Source organism: Rattus norvegicus, chromosome X, assembly GCF_021556685.1.
Source record: "Rattus norvegicus strain SHRSP/BbbUtx chromosome X, alternate assembly SHRSP_T2T, whole genome shotgun sequence".
NCBI lineage: Eukaryota > Metazoa > Chordata > Mammalia > Rodentia > Muridae > Rattus > Rattus norvegicus.
This window is the reverse complement of record NC_141554.1, coordinates 160,065,957-160,085,958: the sequence shown is the minus strand read 5'-3', so window position 1 is coordinate 160,085,958 and position 20,002 is coordinate 160,065,957. Positions and strand designations below refer to the sequence as shown.

Genomic DNA, 20,002 nt, shown 5'->3' with positions numbered 1-20,002 from the left:
CCAGCCCTCCCCTTCAGTCCCGCCTTTAGCCCCGCCTCTGTTCTATCCTCGTCCAGCCCTCCTCCCTGCCCTCTGCTCCCTGAGGCGCGCGCAGGCAATGACTGAGCGACAGCCCAATGGGAAGGCTCGTTGGGAAAGAGGGTGGGCCATTGTGACTTCAGTCCTGACGGATGGCTCCGCCCCTGCCGCGCGGGCTAGTGGGCGGAGAGACCCAAGAAACTGGTGAACCTTTAGCAGTGCGGCAGGAGCCTGTAAGCTTGGGGGCGTGAACCATTTTCGGTTCAGAGCGCGAAACATGGCGGAGAAGGGTGCTGGTGGCGGTGCTGGTGGCGGTTCTGATGACAGCTACTACGAAGATGTGGGTGATGACTGCGTGGTCAAGGCGGCTGTGGAGGTGTTCGAGAAGCTAAAGGTACTGTGAGCCAAGGGAACCGCTCCAGGATAGGGAACCAGGCAAGGCCCTGTCCCAACGCCGTTTGGATCTTCCTGTGGACATTGACCACATTACAGGGGTCCACAGTGGCTGGCCCTGGCAAAGCCTTGCAGGTGACTTGTGGACCGTCTGTCCTAAGTCTTCGGGGTTCTCGGTTCTCTGATCATGCTGTTCCCACAGAACTTTACAAGATTGAGGCTGGGAACTTGGAGCACGTGCAAAAATGAAGGATGCAGTCCCCAATCTCAAAGAGCTGGAAGTGGATGGAGTTGGGTTTGGGGAACAGATGGGCTGAACACCTTGCCATTTTGTTGGGTCAGAGCCAGGGACTCCAGCTGGGTCTAAAGTACATGCAGCAGTGAGGAACATGACCCTATAAAGTTAGAGAGCTATCCCAGGCCCATTGGCTCCCTCGCTAAGCTCCCTCCCATCTCCCCTTGCTACTGACTCCGTGATCACTTGCAGTCTTTCTCCACTGCCCCTCAGTTTTAATCTTAGTCTTCCTAACCTACACTTAGGCATGTTTCTAGTTTGTGGCCGTGGAACTCAGAGGGAACACACTTAAAAGTGGTGGGATTGCAAGTCACAAGAACAGATGTGGGGTGAAGATGAGGGACTTGAACTTTTGGCAAGACCAGGAAGGGGCACAAACTGGTAGAAGTGCTTTGCCACCCTACAGTAACAGGCTTCCTTCTGACTTGCCTATTCCTTGTTTAGGGTATTAGCTGCCCCTTCCTCGATGGTCTGTATATTACAGAACCAAAGACAATTATGGAACTGCTGTGTAGGCCCTCAAAGTACCGGTTGGACATACTGGAATGGATGTGTATACGGTAATATTCTCTGTTTTTTCCTTTCCATGGGGTGTCTCCTGGGGGAGATGGGAATGTGTCTTTTTAGAGGGTCTCATAACCAACCAGCTCCAGGAAAGCAGCTGGTTAGTTAACTGAGCCATGAGCAAGATGATGGGGAGGTGGCCCTGGCAATCCAAGGTGGACTTTAATGAAAGCCTTCTCTGCACCAGGGCCCCTGGGTTTTTGATTATGTTGAGTCATTTGATGTGGTTCATGTCACTGAACTGTGATTACTGTCAGCTTGGTGGGCACCTGATGATCAGCGAGGGACATTGCCCAGAAACTCAGTAACGGAAACGAGCCTTCTAGATTGTTTGCCTTCTTCTCCACCCCAACTTGCAAAGAATGAAGGTTTTTCTTAGTCCATCCTAAGGGCTGTGCTTCTAGGACAGCCTGGCTGGATAGGCCTTTTCAATGGAATGCTAAGGTGTTGGAGGACTTTTTCCTTGGAATTATCTGTGGAACCAGTTCTGTCCAGCTAGGAGCTCCGAAGGCCAGATGCTTACTGCAGAGCTTCTTTGTTAAGCTTATCTGTGTGCTTCCTCTCAAGGCTAGGACTGCACAGCCAAGTCACCAGAGCCTCTTTCACAATAGGGGCCTTCTAGTGTCTTAAAGAAGAGCTCAGCACGGCATTTTCTCTGAAGGGACAGACACTGTTCCAACTCAGTCTTGCCAAGGTAGTACAAAAACAGCAATAGGCAGCATGTGCAGGAATGGATGGGTGGTTGTGGCAATAAACCTTCTTTAAAAAAAAACCTGGGAGCCTATGCACAGGTTCATCTCTCTGTAAAAGTATATTTTATTCATCTGATATAATTGTCATCTCATGGGCTTACTGCCTCCATCTGGTAACCTAGGCCTAGTCCTGGAAGCTTCTAGCCTCCATACAATCTAATCTAGGCCTAGAATATTTTCAGCCTCTGAGACTTACTGCTGAATAAGCTCACCCTTTCTTGTTCTTTCTTGACTCTAGCTGGCTGGATCAACTCAGCTGTTCTGAGTTAAACTCCCCTCCAAGCTGACTGACCCAATCTGGCTTCTCTTTCTCAGCCTCTCCTGAATTGCTCTGCTTGGCCTCGTACTAACTTTGGCAATCTGTTCTAATCTGGGTCCTTTTTATTCCTTGGCTCTGTCTTCACCAGTTTCTAGTTTGTCCCCTCTCTTCAACCTGTCTCTGTACGACTCTCCTGGTAATACCTGCCTCCTACTTCCTGTGCTGCTCTCTTAAGTACCTCTCTTTGCTCTCTCTCCTCATGAGAGCTGGGCAGATCCTAGTCTGTCAAATCTCTCTCTGACTCGTCACTTTCTCTGCCACTCAATTAGCCATCACTTTCAAATATGGGTGCTTCCTTCTGCAAACTAACTTTACATTCACTGTTTGGGATTAAAGGTGTGTGCCCAAGATGTGTCTGTGTTCCAGCCAAAGCGATTAAAGGTGTGTGCTAAGGCTGAACCACACCACAACCAGAAACAGGTATTTTTCAATAAATAACACAATCTTGGGATTCAAAGTGTCATCAAATATCCTGCAACATCTTTCCTTTAAACTGGGATTTTTGAAAAGTGTATAATGAATGAAACAGGACTCCATGGCACCCACCTTTAATCCCAGAATGAAGGAGGCAGAGGCAGGTGGATTTCTGTGTGTTCCAGGCTAGCTTGGTCTACTTAAGAGAGTTCTAGGACAGCCATAGTGAGACCATATCTCCCAAAACAAAACCAAACAAACAAAAAAAGAAAAAAAGTGTAAAATCACCTTTTCTGAAAAGAGTGTAATAATGGTAGAGGCAACCATTGCTCCTTCATTATATATTCACTGACTTCTTTTTTTGTGTGTTGATCACTGCCTAGAAATGGGCTAGCCTCAGGAAGTACCCAAAGAAAAGCCAGTTGCTGGCCCCAGCCAGCTTTCATTCCAAGAGGATAGAGTCTTGTAAAAGTCTAGGGTACCTTGGCCAAAGAGGTTGTAGAATTCCTTGGAAATCCTTATAACTATGACTGTCCAGGCTGAGGAGTGAGTTGAAGTGATAACTTAGGTATGCCAGGGCTAAATGGGAAGCCAGTGGTCCAGTGGTGCACACTCAGACCAAATAGGTAGGTGTCAAATTCCCCTGCAAATGGCCACATTCTTCCTTTCTTGTGCACCCATCACTTATGCGTGTGTGTGTGTGTGTGTGTGTGTGTGTGTGTGTGTGTGTGTTGAGAGAGAGAGAGAGAATGAACTTCCTTTCCATTTCTGAGGGAGATTTTTCTCAAGTATTTTCCCATAGTAATTAATGGTAAGAGTAACATGATATTAGATAAATTATTTTAAAGTGGCTTTTCACTGTCATTGTACAAATAATTCTCTGTTTAGAGAGTAGGCACAGAGGGGTGATGAGGAATCAGGCACATGACTGACTTTGTTATTTTCCCACAGGGTCTGTCCTTCCTTGCAAGACAAGTTCAGCTTGCTGAAAGGAAATGCAGTGGATATGAAGATACAGGGTAGGTCTCTTTATGGGAGTGTTACATTTGCATTTCTGGGCAATTCTGAGCTTGGTCATAGTGTCTCACTGAGTTGTAAAATTTCTGTTAACTAATGTTTTACTTTGTATGGTGTATGCTCTGTGGAAATTATTAGAGCCTTCTAGAATCAGGGCCTTCTCTGATATAGTGAATGGGAAGCTTTTTGCAGGATCAAATAGTACATTACTTTACCACAACATTGAGATGTAGAGAGCATTTTTTTTCTGGTGTCATTAGAGGTCTCTCTGTGTGCATATTATGTTTATATGGCATTCCTAGGAGCCTCCTGATGGCTCTTTAATGTGGTTCGCTTTGTCTGAATGTTAGTTTGATAGTTTTGTTTTATTTTGGTAGAAACTGTCCTTAACTTAGTGTGAATATTAGATAAAGATGAGCAAAAATGCTATCTGTGTAAGTGGCTAGGTTTTTCTTCCTTATAGTATGGTTGAACATAGATAAAATTTAAAAATGCTAAGTTTTCCAAACCAAAAGCCTGACCACTGTAGTGTGAGTGAGCTGAACTTAGGCCCTGAAGTGTGCAACAGACAGCGTTGCCAAATGCATTATCTGAGGAAGAGTTGTTAAGGGCTATGGTTGAAGCAGGCTTTCTTGAAGGCATATTGGCATCGGAAGAGTGTTCCCAGGGCTTGGAAGTTGTTACACAGATGCTTTGACACTACTTCCAGTGGATCTTTTCCAGCATGTCCTATACAGGTTTGTACCTGCTCTGCTTCTGCTGAGGCATAGCCTGGCCTGAGAGGGAGTGAAGGTACTGCTCTAACACTGGTGTTGGTCCTAAGCTCTCTGATCTTTGTTTATATACTAGATGGCTATGTAAAGATGTGCTCAATACTCCAGAAGATGTGGCTAGGCACTCCCTGTTCCTGGAGGGGCCTTAGACTCCTTATCTGTAAAACATAGCCTAGACTCACTCACATTCAAGAGGGCATGGCAGGAGAATGGGCCATGAGAAGCATTTGGTCCGTCTTGTCTTTTGTGCCCCCAACCCTTGCCATGGGAAAAAGAGCCTCAGTATCCTTTATGCTCTAAGTGCTGGGATGTCTGTCTTATATCCTCCTCTGTTCGTGTGGTCTATAGTGACAAGGTCTTTGTATTCTAACAGAGATGGTGAAGCTAGGTCATGACCTGATGTTGTGTGCGCCAGATGACCAGGATCTTCTAATGGTAAGAAAGGACCCTCTTTTGTTCCTGCAGAGGATGCACAGTTTTTTATCCTGGGCTGGTGAGAGGACAGTAGAGGCTTCTGGCTCCAGAGCCTACATGGCTGGCAAGACTGCTCCTCTAGGCATCCCCTGGTTAAGCATTGCAAGAAATCTTTTTGGGAGACAAACAATTGGGAGAGCTAATGAATAAGCCATTTTTGGTGGGGTTCTATTCCATTGTGCTGTTTAGTTTCTCTCCAGTTAGAGTTTGCTTTCAAGTAGAGCTGGTTCATGGAGAATGTGATCATCAAGAACAAAGAATTCCTATCTCCTTCCTGCCACTGGCCCCATGACAGCCTCCCTCACTGTGGGAATATTTGCCAACACAGATAAGGATAACTTTATCTCTCAAGTGTATATCTCATGGGCTGTGCTTCTCTTGTTTTCTGGTTGAAAGTTGTTACATGGCTCTTTGCTGATACATTCTCCTTTCTGTTTCTTGTTCACAATTGCTTATTCAAGCATTTTTCTAATGACTACTTAAAATTGTCAGTTCATCTGCCTTTCTATAACCCCCGGATTGGCATCTACTGGGCATCTTTTCTTGTGCAAATTGAGGTCTTTGTGGTTTTTCATGTGTTAGATGATTGTAGCTTTTCCTGCTCATGTTGGCTGTTCCTTGGATCTTGTTAAATTTCTGGGAGGTTAAAGATCCATATGTCCCAGCAGGCTAACCCTAACCCCTCCTCCCTGGCCTGAATTTCCACTGTCAGCTCACCTTCTTCCCCACTATCCTGCATGCGCCACCCAGTGGTCACCTTGAGGCTTGAGCCTGGCTTCACGCCTGGCTTAGTAATCTTCAGGGCTGGTCCAAACTTTCCAAAACTGAATTTTGGAGTCATTTTCTTCATCTCTTTCCTCTCTGCCATTCTCTAAGCTTTTCACTTCCCTGGAGCTGTCTTTTTCTATCCTCCAGCTATAACCCACTTGCATGACTGATTTAGTAGCAGTAGGGCAGAAAGGAAAAACTAGCAAGAGGTCCTGGAAAGACACTTCTTATCACTGATTACACAACCAATGAAAATTAGAACTGCAATGGCATATTTCACTCATATCATGATGTGTAGAGTTAGAAGGAAAAAAAAGCACAGGCTGACAAGGATAGGGAGACATAGGAACCCTCATACATTGTAGTAGGGACACAAAATGATGCAGCTACTGTAGAAGGCAGTTAATACACATGTACCAGAATTCACTGTGAATGTTCATAGATGCCCATCAACTGGTAAGGTAATTTCAAGAAAAGACATGCTGCTACATGTGACAACATAGATGATGTTTGAAGATGTTATGCTAAGTGAGAAGCAGATAATAAAATGTAGTATAAGGTCATCATAAATGGTCACATACTGCAAGATTCCTTTTGTGTGGACTGTTCAGAAGAGGTGAGTCCATGAAGAAAGATAGGAACAGAGTAATTGTTAGGGGCTCAGGAAGAAGTCAATACAAAATGATTGTCAGTGGGTTTAGAGTTTGTTTGGAGGATACTAGAGATGTTTCTAAAATGTGGCTATGAGACCGGAAAGATGATTCAGTGGTTAAGAGAACTTGCTATTCTTTCAGAGGAGTGGGTCAGATTCCTGGCACCTGTATGCTGGCTTACAACCAGTTGTAACTTCAGTTTCAAGGGGTATAGTGGCTTCTCTTGGCCTCCTAGGGCACTTCACTCATGTGGTACACTGATATCTATGGAGGAAAACACTCAGACACATAATATAAATAAATTTTTAAAAATTGACTTTGACAATGGCCTCCTGACTCTTTGACTATTTTAATAGCCACTGCTCTATACATATAAAATTTTTAATATTTAATTTAATGTATTTTAACACATTGAATTAAAACTTAACAAGCAAAAATACTATAGCCAAATGGAAAAAAGAACATCTAGGAGAATAGCAAGTACAAGAAACCTGGAGTAGTCTGTGCTTGATGTGTTAAAAACCTGTCAGCAGACTGGCTCGGGTAGAGCAGAATGAAAATAAGGAAAGGGGATAAAACAGAGGGATAAATGTGATGACCTTTATAGGCTAGAGGAAGCTTTAGCATATACACAGTGGTGGCTTGGGGAGCTTGGAGCTGAGGGACATAGATTTCTATTTAGTATGACAGTAACTGCTATGGCTAATGTGTGAAGTAGACTGTGAGGAACCTGTTGCTAGATTACAGCAGTGGCCAGGCATGTAAGCAAATATCTTGAATGGCAGTGGTAGTGGGGAAATTGGAGTAGTGGCTAGATTCAGCCAGACTCATTGGATTTGCTGATGTTGTAAGGTATAGTCAAGACTCAATAATCGCACTCTAGAAAGATCTGGAGAATGAGTTCACAAAGTCTTATACCTCACCATATCTCTAGACCTTTCTAGAGTATTGCTGGAGAGTACAAAGCAGAAGATAGGGTAAGGTGGTCACAGTCCAGCCCGCTGGGCCAGTTTTGTAGCACTTTGGGTCTTGTACAGCTTGGAATGTGGTCATCCAGAAGGGTCATAAGTGGCTTTGTGAAGCCATTTTTGTGTTTTGGCTGATTCCAGTTTAAACAGTATATTGACCCTCTACTCCAGATTGGCCTACAGATGTGTTTCTTAGACAAATGAGGAAATTGAGTCAACAAGAAAGAGCAAAAGGGTCCTAGAAACTTAAGGACATGAATTTTGGGGGCTTTGGAGTGGGTCTTGCTAACTCAGTCATGGAGGTAGCACTTTGGTCTCTTTGGAACTGTACTACCCCCAAGATTATTCCTCACCAGGGGCAACTTGGTGCTTTCTCTTTGGCATCTGCATTCAGCACCAGCTTTTAGTGCTTGTTTTTCTTGAAGGGAATTTTTGTAAGGTGCTGTGAGTGGTGATTGAGTGACTCTTTGATTTTTCTTCCTCAGAACATTGTGTGCCAGGCCTGGGTGGTAAGGGATAGGCCTTGCTTGGTGCCTTATTTGCATAGGTATTTGTGGTGCAGTTATGGCCTCTAAGCTAGTAATCTGCTCCTGGGGATCATCAACTTTCTAGAAGAAGGCAAGCATTGGACTCTTCATTGGGCAACTCCCTGCATCACCTGGGAAGATGGGCAGACAGGAGACCTGGTCAGCCCTGCCTGAGTTGCTACATAGAAGCCTGTGGCCTTCATGGTGGAAAGTCTAGGCCCCTGCTGGTCATGTCCAGGCCTCATGCTGTGCCTGTTGGTGTCTGCCATTCTTGGCCAGGAGGGATTGACTGAGGATACCAGATCTTTACTTGGAGGTGGCCCTGAGGATTAGGCCACCATCAGATCCCTGTGAGTGCTATTCTGCTTTAGTAGGCCCTGTTGCATGCCACCCACCCACTGAATAATCCTTCCCCTCTGACTATGTGACAAAAATCATGCTGTAATATGTTTGACAACAGTTTGCGTTTTACATTTGCAGTGGTCTTCCAGGTATCATTGCAGCCTGAAATGTGGCAGAAGTCTGAGGATGCTATTGCTGAGCCAGTTCAAGAGGCTACCAGCAGGGGTCAGGGACAGGGAAGAGGAACTGTCTGGCCAGCCCCCTTGCCACTGGCCCCAGCAAGGGCAGCATAGGATTGGGCACCTGGAACAGCTGGCTAGGCCTTGATGGGTCTAGTAGCAAATGTGTGTGGCTTTTCCTGCCAGGGCCGTGAGTGTCCCCAGAAGCAACTACAGTTCATGGACAAGTTACTGGATATGATGCAGAGCCTGGCCACTGGATGCTCCAGTAGTTCTAGGTAAAGGTGTCAGTGGCACAGGCAGGTGCCCTGACAGCTGGTCTTAGTCTTAACTAATAGAGATGGTAGGGTGATGAGGGAATGTGCCCTCTCTGGTGACAGTAGCCATGTGCTGGTCCAGGAATTACGGAACTGATAAATTGGAGACAGCTCCCTCTAGTCACCATCTTGAGGGTTAGGCTAGCTGCTCAGAGGCCAGGCAGTGACTCAGCAAAGGGTAGATGTATTTCTAGGATCCTGGGACATGGCCTGATCCCTGCACTATAGGCCTTGGGGGAACTAACCTAGGCATATAGAAGGGGAATTAGCACCCAATGTCTACAGACAAGAGGGTGTCAGGCCAAAGCAAGCAGAGACTAGGGGGGATGCAGGTACTGGAATTCCCTATCCTTGGGACTGCTGGGCCAGTGCTCCTGTTGCTAAGAGTATACTCAGGGCTTGTCCTGATTTTGCAGCCTGAAGGAACACCTTGAAGGTGCCACAGAGAAGAATGACGCCTTGCTTGGGGAGCTGTTCTCCAGCCCCAACCTGTGGGCAATTTTGAAACCCGAGAGTGACCCATGGCCCCTGGACATGCAGTCCTCTCTCAACAAGCAATGTGATGACCTGCCAAAGTAGGTGTCCCGGGAGGGTGCTAGTCCTAGTATCCCCCCCATCGTGCTTCTGTCCAGTATGGTGGACCTCACAGTAGCCACTGCCTGTAGGAGCAGTAGCAGAGAGTTGACAGTGTACCTCCTTTTTTCTCCTGCAGGGCTGGCCCCTCTGCCCAGTCAGAGGGAGAGAAGGTGGCAGATTTGGCCAGGCAGCTACAGGAGAGTGCTACTAAGCTTCAGACACTCCGAGACCAGGTGAAGGGTATCAGCTCTGGGGATTGTGGGACTTGGGGAACAGGCTCTGCTGATTTCTAGGGAAAGTGGCGTCCCCCTCAGCTTGGTGTGCTGTGAGGCTTCAGTGAGATACAGTAGGAGTGTGGAGGTAGGTGATTAAGGTTCTGAGCATGAAAGGGAAAAATATCCTTCAGAAGGCAACTATGCACCAGGCCTGAACTGCATGCCTTTACATATCTTCTCAAATTCAGCCCTACTGGCATCTGTTGGCTGGGCTAGATATTTAGCTATGGAGACTGAGGTCTGTGCAAACATTAGCCTCATGGCTGAGGCCCCATTTACACCCTCCCCATATCTTTCTTTATGGAGACTTTCTCCCTCCAATTTGTGCCATGTTATGTTAACTTGTGCTATGTTATGTGGGCTGGTGACAGCCTAGGCTGACTGGGAAGGGCAGCCTCAAGTGACTGTCACCCTTCATTTTGCAGTGCTTTGCACAGCATAAAGCAGGGACTGACACCAGCACCGTAGACCAGAAACTCCGTCTGGTCATTTCTGACTTCTACCAGCTCATCTTGGCCTTCCTGCAAGTCTATGATGATGAGCTAGGCGAGTGCTGCCAGCGCCCAGTACCCAGCCTGCACCCAAGTGGTCCCATCATCCAAGCTGTCTATCAGACTCTGGCTTCCTGTGGCCAAGTAAGATACTCCCCTCCCCAACTCTGTGCTGCTGAGCACCTCAAGAGTGCATGCCCACCAGGCCTGGGCCCAGGATCTTAGCAACCCTTGATGTGAAGTGTACAGGCTGGGAAAGAGCTTGAGAGGACTTAGCCTGGGTTCCTCAACCAGTCACATGGTAGAACTCTGGGTTTGGACCTTTGTCAGATGAGGACAAACATTTCTAGTTCCTTGGGAAGGTGATGAAAGTTGATAGAAACATGGGCATTTTGTCCAAGAGATCCACCCCCCAAGGCAGTTTCCATTCTTATTTGTCTTACCCCTGGGGAAGCTTATAAATTGCTTGCATTGGAATCTACTTGATTCAGTATAAGATTTCCTGTCCTAGTGTCTGTGCTGGTGTTAGTTCACTGTTTTCATATGCCCAAACATGCCGGGCTACCTCTGATCTTTTGTCTGAGCACTAGGCCAGCTAGACAAACAAGATGGTAGGTAGACAGTTGGGTCTATGGCTAAGCCATTGAGTGAATGTGGCTCACTTGGCTCCTCTGCATTTCAGGTTCTCAGAGGCCAGGCTTAGCAGCTGAATTGATTCTCATCACTGTAGCTACAATGTGTGTAACTCCAGCTTTAGCTTATAGTGCCATGATGTTGATTTTAGGTTATAACAAGAAAACCCAAGCCTTCCCAGTCTCTCATGAGAGTCTCCCAGTAGAGGGAAGCTCTTATCACAAAGGCACTTTTTGGGTAGGATATCTTTTCCCGCTTGCCATTTGCTTTGCTCAGGTGGCACAACTTGCAGTGCTAGCTAAGAACTGAGTGGTGCCAGAGTAGCACAATAGTATAGTCTCCACTGAATGAAGGAAAAGGAGACTTAGATTGGAGGGGCCAACTCCAGATGAGAGCTCTGCCTCTCTCTGTTGACTTTGGGGCCTGCAGTGTAAGGTTGAGTGGAATGCTACAGATGCATCCCGATGTCAGACTAGCCTCACTATGGCCTGTGTGCCCTCTCGGTCTTGACAGTTGTTGAAAGCAGTCATGGAGATTGCAGACACCTCTGCTGAAGCTATGGAAGCAGCAAGGAAGCAGGAAGGAGAGCCGAACTGTTGGAGCAGCAACAACTCTGGGATAAGCCTGGGTAAGTAAGTGCCTGGGGCTGAGGGGCAGCTGTCCTTGCCTACTTAACCCAGGTCTACTTCATGGCAGGATCTCTTCTTTCTTTCTGTGCTGGGCCAGCCCTTAGGAGGCTGGCCACTTAGTTTTTTCTTTTAATGTTTGTTTTCTTTCCCTTGGAAAAAATGCTTTCACCATTCTTTGCAGGAAAAGAGTATAACTCAGAAATGTGTAGCTATAAAACTAAAAGAAATGAACCACACTCTGGCAAACATAGGTTCTGGGTGTGAGAAGTTTCAGCAGTTTCTTGTTACTCTTTTCCTCTGCCTTTCATTTCCTTTCTTTTTATATTATTGCTTTTAGATAGGAGCAAAATTTTATCAATTTAATTTTCATCCTATCTCCCCATCTCTTAAGTTTGTTTTTGTACTATTTGTTTTTTAGGTGAGGTCTCTCTGTATAGCCCAGCCTTGCCTTGAATTCATGGTTATTCTCTTGCTTCAGCCTTCTGAGTACTGGGATGAAAGGCGTGCCATACCTCCATTAATGGGTGTGGCTATTGTTTCAGTAAAAATTCCTCTATGAAAATAGGCACTTGACCCTGGTTTGTTGATCCTGCTACATGGTGCTACGTCTTACCCAATGTATTAGAGTTTCTATTCCTGTGATAAAACACCATGATCATAAGTAACTTGGGATGGAAAAGGTTTATTTTATCTGACAGTTCATCTCTGAGGAAGTCAGAACAGTAACTCAAGGCAGGAAGCTGTATGCAGGAACTGATGTAGAGGCCATGGAGGTGTGATGCTTACTGATTTAGTCAGCAAGCTTTCAGAGTATCCAGGACTACCAGCCCAGGAATGGCACCACCCAGAGTGAGCTGGGCCCTTCCATATCAATTATCAATCAATCTGGTAGGAATGTTTTCTCAGTTTAGGTTACAACTTTTTCCCAAGTGACTCTAGTTTGTGTCAAGTTGACATAGAACTAGCCAGCACACCCTGTGTCACACTATGCTGTCAATGCTATAAATATTCTTCATTCCACTCTTTATGGACTTTAGGGCTTGTTCCAACTGAGGGTTCTTTTGTTTGTTTGATTTTGAGATAAGGCCTGTCACTGTACCTCATGTTTACCTAGAACCCACTGTCTAGCCTCGACTAGCTACAGACTCATAGCAATCCTCCTGTCTCAACCTCTTCGGTGTTGAGATAACAGTGTCAGCTTCCATACTCAGTCATTTTAAGAGTCTTATAGATACCACTGTTCTCAACATTTTTGAACATATCTGTCTGTGTAGATACATGACAGTTTCTCCAGGATGTCTTCCTGGGAAGAGAATTACTCCATCCTGACACACTGCCTGGCACCAGTGTGATGTATCATAGCTGCATGTCCTCATCAGCTCTCGCTATGACCTGGCTTGGTTGATGATATTTAGTGCATGTGTAACAGCATTTTGCTGCATGTTTATTCTGTATTTCAGTGAATACCTACAGAGTTGCACACTTGCATACATTTATTGATCATTTATACTTTCTATGAAGTGCCTGTCGCAATCTTTCTTGTAAAGGCTTGTTTTCTCACTGATTTTTAGCTTATTTCATATAGGGTACATCCAAGTCCTGGGATGTTTAATGTAGCATGCATATCTTCCCCCAAAATGTGTGTTATCTTTTCATAACTTGTGTATGTGGTCATTGGTTGTATAATTTACATATAGTCAAATGTAGTCATAATTTCTTTATGGATAGAATCTTTTGTATTTATTATAGATAGCATTCCTACTCTGACACATTATCTCCCAAGGTTTTATAGTATTTCCTTCTGTGGTTAGGTTAGTAATCTTTCCAGAGTTGATTTTTGTATACTATGAGACAGGAGTTCAGTTTCATTTTATTCTATATGGATACACATCTGTCCCAGTAGCACTTAATGGAAATTCATTCTTTTCCCCATTGGTCTGTAAACCCATCACCTCTGTTAATCATCAGGTCTCTGAGTTCTCTATTCTAGTCTGTTTTTCTCTCTTTCTCTTTTGTCTTAGAGATCAGGGAAAAAATGGCAAAATAACTCATCAAATAGAAGTTGTTTTTCCTTCTCCCTTCCTTCACTGGCGATTAAATCTGGGCTTCATATATGCTGTACAAGTGAGATACACCCAAGCCCTATTTTAATAACAGCTTTACTGAGCTATAATTCACATAGTATAGAACTTACCCTTTCTAACAGTGAACAATCTAGTTTTTTGAAGTGTTTTCATATACTTGCCAACCATCATATCTAAGTACAGAATATTTTTTAAATATGCTTTTATTTTTATTTTATGTATATGAGTGTTTTGCCCACATGTGTATCTGTGTGTAGTATGGATCTAGTACCCACTAAGGCCATTGGATCATCTGGAACTGGAATTACAGACAGCTGTGAGCTACTGTGTGGGTGCTAGGAATCAAACCCAGGTCCTCTGGAAGAGCAACAAGTGTTTTTAACCTCTGAGCCATCTCTCCAGCCCCTAGAACATTTTATTATCCCCAAAAGAAGTTCTATACCAGGGGGTTGGGGATTTAGCTCAGTGGTAGAGCACTTGCCTAGCAAGTGCAAGGCCCTGGGTTCAGTCCCCAGCTCCGAAAAAAAAAAAAAAGAAGTTCTATACCAGGAGCCAGGTGTGGTGGTGGATGCCTTTAATTCTAGCACTTGGGAGACAGAAGCAGGTGGATCTCTGGGAGTGAGTTCCAGGACAGCCAATGATAAGTAGGGAGACCCTATCTCAAAAAGGAGAGGGGGGGGGAGAAAAGATGAAAAAGAAAAGAAAGATGAAAAACAACAACAGAAAAGGTCTGTACCATTAGCAATCTCTTTTCCATTCTTCCTAAACCCCAGCTCTTGACAAATACTGGTCTACTTTCTTTCTCTATACCTTTGCCTCTTCTAGACATATTTGTTATAAAGGAATTGAATAGTATATGACTTCTGCTTATCCTTTTCCATGGAGCACCTGGTTTTGAGGTTCATCCATGTGCTACATTATTTTTTATGGCTCATATGACTGTGATGAATAAATATTTTTGTTTTATTCATCTATTGGGAGACATATGTTATTCCTTCATTTTAGCTAATATGAATAATGCTGCTGTAATTTTGTGTGCAAATATGTTTTTGATTCTCTCTGGTCTAAAGCAGAATTGCTGGCTCATAAACTTTTTCGTAAAAATGTATTTTCTCACCATTTGCCTTTAGAATCATAGCTAACAACCTAAAGCACTTCAGTGCTGTGTTAATTTCACTAGTACAAAAGCTGGACTTTAATACAACTTCTTGCCTTTTCACTTGGGTATTTTTAAAACTTACATTGTCATTTCATGTATTATATGCCCATCATCATGAATTTATAATAACTACTTCATGCAATTGTCATATTTATCTGTCTTCTTTCTTTTATTGGTGTTTATTTTGTTTAAGACAAGGTCTCATTCTGTAGCCTTGGATGGCCTGAAACTCACTATGCTGATGAGATTGGCCACAAATATTTAGCGATCTGCCTGCCTCTGCCTCCCAAATGCTAGAATTACAGATGTGAATCAGCAGACCTGGCTTTCAAGTTATTTATTGATGTAGGCTGATAATCACTATCTACTGTTCATTCCTGCTTTATAGGGAAGGTCCACCAGTGACAAATTTCTTCAGTTTTTGTTGATCTTAAAATATCTTCATTACTTTTTCCTTCATTAAAAAATTCAATATAATATTTTATTAATTCTTTGAGAATATGATACATGTATTTTGATCATACTCAGTCCTCACTCTTCCCCCTAATGTCTTCTAGATTCATCCCTACCTTTCTCCTAACTTAATGTCTTGTTTTTTTAATCTCACCAAGGTTAATTTGTGCTGTCCTTATATGTGCTTTTGGAGTGTGGGGGCCACTTAGTGGAGGGAACATGGTTGACTTATCAGGGGGCACATTTTTTATTTTTATTTATTCATCTTTCATACAATATATTCTGATTATAGGCTTCCCTTTCCCACTCCTTCCAGTCTTCTGTACCTCCCCTCTCCCCCACATCACTCCACCTCCGTTTCCCTTCAGAAAAGAATAGGCCTCCTAGGGATATCAACCGAACATGGTATAGCAAGATGCAAAAAAACTGGGCACAAACCCTCATGTGAAGGGGCCACGTTCTTAAAGAAAACTGAGTCTTCTTACCCAAGCATCCATCAGCTGTCAAGAACTCCTTCACTAGGGTGTAGGCTTGTGAGCTGTGCCAGCTTCATGCTCGAATGTTGGCAAGCTTGATCTTGTGTAAGCAATTACAGCCACTGTGAGTCATGAGTGCAGTATCTCTGACTGTTTTGTTTGAGTCCTCTCTAACATCTTACAGTCTTTCCACTTCCTTCTTGATGTTTCCTGAGCCTAGGGGGTTGGAGGTGTGATACACATTTCCCATTTGTGAGTTAGCACTCTACAACTTTTTGCCTAGTTGTATTTCTATCTTAACCACCACCCACTGACCAAAAATCTTTTTGGGAGCATCTGCTGTTCTCCTTCATGTTGCTCTTTGCTCATGGTCGGCACTTCTTCCATACTTTGAATATATCATCCCACCGTCATTTGACCTTCATAGCTTCTAATGTAAAACCAATTTGTGTTCTTATTGAAGGCTTTTATATGTAACAAGTCTCTTCACCTCCCCTTTTTCTGATAGCTTCTGACTTTTGCCAGTTTGGTTATGTGTCTTTCTGCGAACTCCTATAAGTTTAATAACTGTAAGTTTACTCATTTTGGAGGCCTCTGGACTTTGTAGATTCCTCTTGTTCCTCAGTCGCTAAGCAGTTGTCAGCTCTTCTTTCTCTTTTACTTCTTATTAGCTCAGTGTCTCAGGATCAGCTAGGAGAAGGACTTAGAGCCTTCTTCTGGGCATTTTCACAGTGATGCAACCTTATGCCCTAACCTTTATTCCTCAAAAACTTTCCTTCCAAGTTTTTGAGTTAGTATATTATTTTCCTTGATTGTTTCAGTGAACAGCAAGTAGAGCACTATAATTATTTTCACTGATTTTTCCCCCCAAGTAGTGATGTTAGATCACAGCCTTTATGCTATGTCCTTTGGGGACTTCACCCCACCCCCACGTATTTGCTATTGAACATATTCCCAACCCTCTTTCTCCCCATCTCCCTGTCTGTCTGACTGTCTGCCTGCCCCTCCCATTCCCGCTCCCTCTCCCTCTCCCTCCACCCCCTCTCTAATTTGAGACAGGGTTTCAAATTAAGTTGCCCAGGCTGACCTTGAACTTGTGACACTTCTTCATTTTCTCTAGTAGCTGAGATTACATACCTGGGACTATAGGCCTGTATAACCAGGCCTTGATTGGGATTCTCTCTGACTTTCTTTCTATGTTCTGCCCTGGCATATACCTGCCACATGTATACTAGACACTTTGGAATCTCATTTTGCTTATTGAGTTGCAAGAGGATCCTCCATCTTAAAATTTATTATAGTATTTACCCTAATCACCACTGTCACTGTGGCTCTCGTTGCAGTCCATATAATTATATTAATAAATTATTCATAATCTATGCTATCATTTCTACAATAATCATTAATGATCATCAGTGGTCTTAACAGTATGCCCGCTCACTGTGACTGGGACATATTAGCAGTGGTAGTAAGCTTGACAGTATGAGCTGGTCACTCTTATCCCTTCCTTTGGTTATCAATGGCCTCAGTTTTGTGAAGGTGATGGGTAGAGCAGGGCTGGGCTCCTGACTCAGCTCTTGTCAGTGTGGAATCCTGATTTGCTCTGAGACAAATTCTTGGATACTAGATATGCCCAGAGAAAAAGACCAGTATCCAAATCCACTCCATAGCTACTTGAGCCTTTCACTGCCCTTTTTTTTTACCTGACCCATTATGGGCTTTGGCCTCTATGACAAACAACCTTCCCCTTATCTGGGGGAAGCCTGTTTCTGTATCATTTTCCCTCTTACTGATCCAGATGCTGTAGCTGAGCCCTGTTGGTGATATATGTCTCAGAATCAAGTAAGAGGCTCATATAAAGGTTGTGTCTCACAGCTTATGGCATTGTGTAAATGGATACTACTGTAGCAATACCTACATATTTAGAAGACAAAGTGGCCCTGCCAGAGCTGAGAATGGGAGAGGGCACAAATGACAAGAAAGAGAGTAATAGGCATGGAAGGGAGATAGCAAATGGGAACAAATTCTCAGACTTATAGAAGAGTTAAATGACAGAACAGCCCCAGGGACTATTAGAGGCAGATGCTCTGATAGTAACCAATTAAACCACTGTGGTCTCAAGGCCCAGCAGCTGCCCCAGAAAAGAACAGAATTAATTGATGGCCTGTGGAGAAAACAATGGCAGTGAATAAGCAAACAAGCTAGTGATGTGAAGCCTTGAGGGGTCATATGATGAGGGCTGACCTTTCATCTTTTTTCTGAAGCCAAATCAGTCATTACTGCTTTCCATGGACCTCTTCTTTAAAACACCTTCACAGGAAAGGGTGCAAACCTCTGAACAGCATGGGGGTGGGGGGAGTACCTTTTGCTCAGGCTCCACACCCCAACTCCAGAGTAGGGCAGGGTACAGAGAACCAGTATAGTGAAGGGAGAAGACCTGGAAACACAGGAAATTGTTTTTGGAAAACTTCCAAGCAACATGACAGGCAGATGTGCTTGGTTATCTGTGAAAGCCCAGCTGAGAGGAAAGACCAGAAAACAGTGACATGTGAGGCAGTGAGCCTCTAGGAACAGAAGTGAGCTGGGAGAGTAAGCACATGCTATAGGACACAGAAGCTGGATCCACAGAAACAGAAATGAAGCAGGGGGCTCCTTATTTCAAGTCCAGAGCAGGTACAACCCAAAGTCTAGAACCCACCCTGCTATAGCAGGACCAGGATATAAGACCACAACTTCAAGATACAAAGCCAGTATGTGGCCTTAGGAACAGGGGACCGAGAACTGCCGAGGTCCACATGTTGAGGGCAAAGCAGGCCTTCCTGTAGGTGGGAAAGTATGAGCCATTGGGCTGATAGGTCAGGGCGGGGTGAGGCCCAGGGTCTAGATTTTAGCAACACTCAGGTATTGATAAAGGCAGATGCCAAAAGAAGATCAGAGTAGAACCCAGCAAACTGTCATTTTCAGAGGGACACAGTTTGCCACAGGGTAACTCTTTAACTAGGATACCACTGGAAACATTAACAGCCAAGTGGGAAGATTTTTAGGTTACCATGTTGCTGGCTATGTTACTGTGTGCACATACTGGTTTCAGATTAAAACAACTCACCATTTGAAACAACTCCTGGGCTATGAGGTGGCAGGGACCCAGCCTGGCCTGAACCTTGACATGGATTATGGTCAGTGTGACCCAGCTGGAGGCTCCAAGCTGTTGGCCTAGTACCACCAGTCAAGAGACCCATTAGCAGCTCCTTGATTAGTGTTTCTGGGTCATGGAAGAAGTTGGACCCCAACCCCAGCCTCCAAGCCTCTTGAGGACCAGGTGTGAGTGGTTCCTCCTAGCACCTGGTCATCCCTAGTGAGAGCCTGAGCAGAATAGGAAGGACAGGGGCTCTGATAGGAAGGCAGGAAGGAATGGGTCTTATATGTATTGCCACCTTCTGCCTCTTTCAAGCCTTCAAGTCCTTTACTCACTTGGCTGTTCTTGTTTCTTTCTCTACAGCTGCCAGGATTGATGAAGTAACACAGAAGTACAAGATCCTCACTGACAGATTTCACAGAGGCACAAGATAATGGAGGGGGCATTAAGCCTTCCCTGGAGATGTCAGGAGGGGCAGTTCCAGTCCTGTTCATAACCTGCCTGGATTTCTACTTGCCTGATGCTTGCAGTTTGAAGGGAAGGAGGGAGAGGGAGGTAGAGAAGGAAGGCAGAGATGAGTAGGACAGGGAAAGTAAAAATAAAACTCATGCTCAGAGATGTTGCCTTCAGACTATTTGTTTCTGCATATCATAATCTTCTTTGGCCTGGGATGCTCAACCTCCTCTCTTGTCCTCATCCTTACTATTCTAGGTTAGCCTGGTGGCAGGCCTTCTACTCCCCCAGTGGGTCTTGGCTTTTCCTCTCTCTGCTGCTTCTATTCCTTCCTGATGCTGCTGGGTTAGTTTGACCTATCCGGTCCCGGAGGTCTCCCCTGCATTCTGATGACCCCTTTCCCTGCTCATGTGCCCTTCACCTCCTATCTTGTTTCAGGGTTCCACAGAGGCCCTGTGCGGCATGTCCTTTGGAGCCAGCCTGTCTCTTCCTTTGTTTCTAGGGTACTAGCACCCATTGGGCAATTCTCACCATGGCCTGGCTGGTTATCCAGGAAACTGCTCTCTGGGATTCCCATAGTGACCCAGTATCTTTTTGAGTAGTGTGCTTGTCATAGCCACCTCCCTCCCTTCAAGCACCAGAACAGGCACAACTTGGTGAGGCCCATTATCACACCCATGGCTGCCTGCCCCAGCCTGCTCCTGTAACTGCACCTTTGTTCCTCCAGGCTCCCTGAGTGCTTTTGGACAGCTGGATTCTAGGTCTTTCTTGCTTAGACACTGCTGGGAGAGGTTGATGGGTAAGCAAGTCCTTGTTTTCTACAGTCCAGCTGAACCAACTGCTCTATGGAAATGCCCAGTAGTG

General features: G+C 44.7%; 1 protein-coding gene across 2 annotated transcripts; it reads left to right on the top strand.

The window, feature by feature from the left end:
- The first annotated feature begins 219 nt into the window (after positions 1–219).
- Haus7 (HAUS augmin-like complex, subunit 7) lies at positions 220–19,303 on the top strand. 2 transcript variants are annotated; one of them, NM_001277272.1, is made up of 10 exons: positions 220–412; positions 1,151–1,266; positions 3,707–3,774; positions 4,919–4,980; positions 8,643–8,734; positions 9,190–9,348; positions 9,486–9,582; positions 10,050–10,259; positions 11,262–11,376; positions 19,049–19,303. In NM_001277272.1, exons 1-10 carry the CDS (start codon positions 296–298, stop codon positions 19,117–19,119), a joined length of 1,107 nt encoding a protein of 368 aa, NP_001264201.1. In that variant the 5' UTR covers positions 220–295; the 3' UTR covers positions 19,120–19,303. The 2 variants fall into 2 exon arrangements, with proteins under 2 accessions (NP_001264201.1, XP_087455359.1); XM_087599233.1 differs by lacking the exons at positions 220–412; positions 1,151–1,266; positions 3,707–3,774; positions 4,919–4,980 and adding an exon at positions 7,242–8,285 and having other exon boundaries at positions 8,416–8,734; positions 19,049–19,301.
- The last annotated feature ends 699 nt before the right edge of the window (positions 19,304–20,002 follow it).